Source organism: Paramisgurnus dabryanus, chromosome 4, assembly GCF_030506205.2.
Source record: "Paramisgurnus dabryanus chromosome 4, PD_genome_1.1, whole genome shotgun sequence".
NCBI classification, from domain to species: domain Eukaryota; kingdom Metazoa; phylum Chordata; class Actinopteri; order Cypriniformes; family Cobitidae; genus Paramisgurnus; species Paramisgurnus dabryanus.
Window position 1 is genome coordinate 28,998,452 of NC_133340.1, and position 6,080 is coordinate 29,004,531.

Genomic DNA, 6,080 nt, shown 5'->3' on the forward strand with positions numbered 1-6,080 from the left:
ATAATGCACAAACAAAGGTTAAAGATTTTAAAGATACAAAGCACCTCATCTTCTTTCCATCTAGCTATTTAATCTGGCACATTATTTAAAATGTCTTAGGACTTATATGGCATCTTCCATGTATAATGATAGCATTGAAGAACACTGGAATCGACTTAAAAGTCAAGTGCCCAATGTGTATGTGTATAATCACAGTCACTCACAGCCATGTGTATCTCTATATCTGAAATCACAAGAGGATTATGGGTAAATGGCATGAAACATTATGAGGAAGTTATGCCCTGCGGTCTGAAATACTAAACTCATGCTAAATCTATTTAAAATATTTCTTATGTCACAGAAAATGAGAAACAGTGACCAGTTACAGGACCCAAGTTACACATTTTCTTTTATAAATATATCAATTCAGAATGATGAATGATTTAAAAAATCCTTGAGCTTGACTCAACTACCCATATGAGAGAAAATGAGAGAGAGAGGGGGTAGAGAAAGAGATTTTAGACTAATACAGTATTAAAACACCCCCACCAACCCAGTACCTTTGAACACATAATGTTATAGCGCCCTCTGCAGTGCTAAACAAGCATTTATTTTAATAAATCACCAGAAATATGAACTACACACGTTTTCCTCCCATTTAAGCATTCTTCCTCCAAAAGAGGTCAACTTTTAAATTTTAAATCAAAATTATCCAACAAACGAATTTCTAAGATTAGGATTTCATTTTGGTGTGAAAAACTGTGTCTTTTATGAGATAAATCTTGAAAATTTAGATCACGTTTTTGAAATTATGAAGCCATTTTGGAGAGATGTTCAGAGTCGGTTACAGTTTAAAGAGATTATACTCCCTCTCACAGTCAACTAATCAAATTTTGTCCTTTTTTTTGGAAAACAAGGATATACAGTTGGTTATCAATTTCTTGATCTGTCTTGCTAAATTTTAAATTTATAAATGAATTTTTAAATTTATAAAAGTCCAACTTTAAACAGTGGTTAAATAAGGTTAAACTTATACACAAATCCGTAAAATTGGTTAATAATAAGAAAGCCCTTTCATTTATACAAGTAAATTTGAGTAAGCCTCTTTTATGGTGTTTTTTTGATATTATTATTTATTTTTATATTTATTATTATAATTTTTACTATAATTTGTTCAATGTTGAGTTTGTGCTCTTATTTTGTATTTTTGTAATTTCCAATTACTGGTATGATCGATACTTATATATGAATCATTGTTGTAATCATATGCCTTGATTGTTTGTAAAGTTAAATAAATAATTAAAAACATACAAAAGAAATATATTATATTAAACAAATGCATAAAAATTATAAAAAAAAATATATTATATTAAACAAATATATAAAATCACATGAAAATGAAAAAAGACAGAAAATTATACAAAAAAAAAAAATGTTGATCATATTTCTAGGACTGTACCTTTAAATGAAGACATTTTGATTGGTTGTTTTATTCTTACGTGACTTAGTAGTCGATGACGCAACACGGGTCTTCCTCTAGGAGGCGCTGGGCGGATCAGAAAGATTATTATCCATAGATATGCATTTAAACCCAGACACGATTTTTGTCGTGAACGATGTAATTGTTTGCTTTTGTTGCTATAACACATGACACTATACACTATAAACACATACAAAAACAATAAATACACATAAACATTTTTTATTTCAAGAGACTACCGGTAAATCGCAAACGTCTGTGATTGGTTCTTTCTGACCAACGCATTAAAAGGTTAGAGGGATCACAAGACAACTTCATTTGTTTCCGTGTCAGCATCTTACTAAAACAAATAATAATAATTTAATTAATAATACAGAATTTTAACAGACGTAAAATTAAGCATTAAAACACAACAAATATTTACTATAAAATAAATGTTATTTGTTCTGATCTATATTACAATTTCCGGGCCACTTAAAATGGACATCTCAGCGCTGATTTCCATTCTACCGATTTTATTTTCTACGTCTGCGCCCCGCCTCCAGGTGTCATTTTACTGACCCATGTGAAGATGTTTAAATAGATAAACCAGTTCAGTGTGTCGAAAAAAGAGTTTGTCTTCATAATACAGAAGAAAGCATCATGATCAACTGGCGGGTAAGTCACGTGTACATATACTCAATATTTTTGAATATGTTGCAATATGTTAGCCGCTCGCTAGTTAAAATACGTCGTTGGTTATTACCATAGTAAAGTACCATGGTAATACTTTTTGGTCATGTACATTGTCAATAAGATGTGTGCACATACCGTATGATTACGATTTATATGTATAACGGTATTTATATGGTCCAAGGTACAATACTACAGTACATTTACAAAACACATGGTATTACCATGGTACATGCCCACAGACATAAATTAGGCTTTACCTTTACATGCATAAATAAGCATGTCTATCAGGGTATTGCTACATTATTTTGTTACATAACAATTGTATTCATTGTTAAGGTATTCTGCAGTGCATTATTTCCTCATTAAATATAGTGTAAACTGTATCAGTACCGTGGTAATGTGTGTAAACAGCTGCTCTTGTCATACCTCCCCCCTCCATAGAGACCCTATGAGTTTTCCTGAAGCTTCTAGACTAATTAGGCAGTGGAGGAAGGTCGTACAAGACATCAATTACATTTGTAAACTGACCATATTTCTATACACATCACACAGTTGTAAATGTTGTGCCCTTTGTTATTTTATCATGGTAACTATACTTGGTTTACCTTTAAACTCTCTAATTATCAAAAACGAACACGTTTCAGCTAAACATAGTTAAATAATCTCAAAGAAAATGAAAAGGAAGGTAAAGTTTTCAAAAGGATTTGGCCTTCAACCTGAGGTTTGTTTCTGTTTTTGTAACAATGCAGAGTTTTAAAAACAGAATTGTAAAACTTTATAAAACAAGATTGAATGTTTCAAAGTGAGACAAACCAACAAATACAAGCAAACATCCAAGACATTAAATTACACATTAAATTAAGTACAATGTTGTTACAATTCTATAAAAAAAAAAAAAAAAACTAAGTGACTGCTCAGTTAGCGTTATATGCTAGTTAATGCTATATGCTAGCATTTAGGCTAAAGTTCTACTATTGACGTTACAGTTACGTTTTGCAGGTCCAAACTGAAAAAAACCCTACAAACTTACCACTCAGAAACATCCATTAACAATCTCCAAACAATTGATTATTCCTCAAAATCTGATACAGACTCAAACATAAGATCTGTTTACACACACCCAGAGCTACTGAAGGAGAAACAGCCAATCAGAGCAGAGCTCAATATTATTATTATTCATGACCCATTAAAATAAGGTAATAATAGGGTTGTAAATGGACATGTAAAACTGTTTCTGGATCATTTTTGCATTTAATAAAGCCACAAATCTTTTATGTAGATATCAGAAAACAATTTAACAGATTATTACAATGCATTCTTTGGCACCTTTAAGTTCTTACAACTTTATTTATATAATTCATTGCAACTTCTTACTAGTCACAAAAGTTTAAATGACTTGTTAAAGTTGTTCAAACTTTAGTGTAACAATACATGTGTACAGTATCCAGATATTTGGGATATTTGTCTGTAAATCTGAGTGAATATTGTGTGTTGACCTCATTGACTTGTGTGTTTCAGGCTCTTGATAACGTCCCTTTACTGTTGTACATACTGGCAGCAAAAACACTGCTGCTGTGTTTGGCTTTTGCTGGAGCGAAGATTTATCAGAGTAGGAAAGCAGATGCCGCCCTTAAACAACAGATGGAAATGAAGAAAAAACTCGCACAGCAAACGCAAGAAATCATTGATAATAAGAAGGATGATTGACATGCTGGTCAAGTTATGAGCAGGTACATCTGGGTGACAACATTAACATTAGTGATGAATATAATGGCGATTTTAACATGACTTTGTCTCATTGTGTTTCAGGAGAGTATCAGTGTGGCGTGTGAAGACATCTGTTGTGGCTTCAGCTGTCCAACTCTCAGCTGCTTATCTGGACAACATGCTTTACTGATTTTCAATACTCAGATTTTATTTATTGCCTCTGAAGTTTGTAATAAAAATGTTTTATATGTATTTTGTGTCTACTGTGTGTTCTGGAAGCTAACATACTAAAGATGACTTTACTTTAGTTCAGGGGTTCTCAACCTTTTGGGGGCCAGGGACACCTACAGGGCAGAAACATTTCCAAGGAATGCTTTACAATTTAATTAATTAATTTACTGAACTACACTCTTAAAATAAAGATACTTAACAATGCCATAGATTTAAAAAAAGTACTTCAGATTAAAAGGTAAGAAAGAAAGGAAGAGTTTGGTTCTAAAACTTAAAATTTTTTAACCTGTTTATTATTATGTTATTATTTTTTTTTATTGTGCTACTTAGCTGTATTTTTTTTGTTATGAAGGCTTAACTCAAATCAAACCAACCATCAAAAAACAAGATTTTCTTTCAAATATAATGGGAGTTATCTCATTTTGGAACCAAACTCTTTAAATGGTTCTTTTAAAAGCCCTTTACTACGGGTTTCTATAAGGAACCAAAAATAGTTCTTCTATGGCAGGGGTATTTCACACATTACCTGGTGCTATCCCGTATGCGAGACACCTGAGTTTACGTCAATATTCATCATGTACATTTTTATCTAATCATGACAAACTATATACCCCTGGAAAGCTCTTAAGAGTTTAGTTTTCATATTTCATCACCATTTGGAGAAACTAATGATGTAGTGTGAGTCATTTTCTAAAATGCCACAGGCCCACAGGTGGGCCCAATTTGATTTGACATATTTATAACCCTAAAACCTTATTCTAAACCATAAAAACCTTGACAAACTATATATTGTTTGAAAGCTATAAGAGTTTAGTTTTCATATTTTAAGGTCATCTGATGACAGAAATGATGTAGTGACAGTCATTTTGTTACACTGACCCCATAGGAATGCATATTAATTCTTATATATTCGTAACACTATATCCTATACTAAATCTGCAAAAATGTTGGCAAATTATATATCATTGGAAAGGTCTAAGAACGTAGTTGTCATATTTTAAAACCTTTTTAAAAAAAATTAATTATTACGTTATTAAATACTAATAATGTGGTGAAAGTAATTATTCATTTGTGACAAGAGTATGCAGCAAACTGTTGACACCTAGTGGCCTTTGTTAGTAAAACCACAAAGTGTGACAAAATCACCTAAACAAACACACATCTACCCCAATAGAATCTGGACCTTCTTTTGATAGACCCACCCCACACATATGCAACCCAGGCAACAATGGCCCTGTCCCAAATGGCGCACTTCATGTGGACTTTCGGTCTCGTGGCCTTAAGTTGCGCGTTCTCGCTTAGTCTACGAGTCCGTAGGGTGTCCCATCTGTCATTTTTACGCTTTGAAGTGTGCTCATCAGCGCCTCCTTTGCACCCTTGATGCGGTCTTCAGCGAAGCCCGCACTGCACCAGGCTTCGCGCACTTTGCCAACCCAGAAGTCCTTGCGAAAGGGCAATCGGACCAATCAGACGACGGAAGGGAGGAGTTCACACTGACGGGGAACTTCTCTACCTATTTCCGGTGTGATGCTCGAGTCTGTCCCAAAATACGACTCCGGTGCACCCACGTGGACTCGCATCAAGGGTCCCTAAAGTCTGGACTACGTGATGTCATCAAAGTGTGGACTCTGAGGAGGACCACAAGTCCGGAGTGTGCCATTTGGGACAGGGCCAATGTTGTTTAGTAGACACGCCCCTTACTGCTGATTGGCTACAAGTGTGTTTTGGTACTCAGCCCGACTCTCTTTTCCAAAGTGCTTTTTAAAAATCATGCACCCCTCCTTTAAAGAGTGGATATTAGTACCTCACAGCTACATATTGGTACCAAATGTATACAGTAAAAACAATACACAATAAAACTTCATATGAAAGTAATATTTTAACACCTTTCCTACAGCTTAAAACATTTTACTGTATGCTGTCACATTATATAAAAGTAGCTTGTATATCTCAGCAGTTTCTAAATAATCACCAGCAGGTGGCGCTGTTGGGATCTTTTGTAGAACTG

At 33.9% G+C, this 6,080-nt stretch overlaps 1 protein-coding gene across 1 annotated transcript; it reads left to right on the forward strand.

The window, feature by feature from the left end:
- The first annotated feature begins 1,977 nt into the window (after positions 1-1,977).
- Positions 1,978-4,093, forward strand: LOC135735450 (small integral membrane protein 11-like). Its single transcript, XM_065253877.1, has 3 exons — positions 1,978-2,116; positions 3,653-3,864; positions 3,944-4,093. Exons 1-2 carry the CDS (start codon positions 2,102-2,104, stop codon positions 3,839-3,841), a joined length of 204 nt encoding a protein of 67 aa, XP_065109949.1. The 5' UTR covers positions 1,978-2,101; the 3' UTR covers positions 3,842-3,864; positions 3,944-4,093.
- Positions 4,094-6,080: the final 1,987 nt, after the last annotated feature.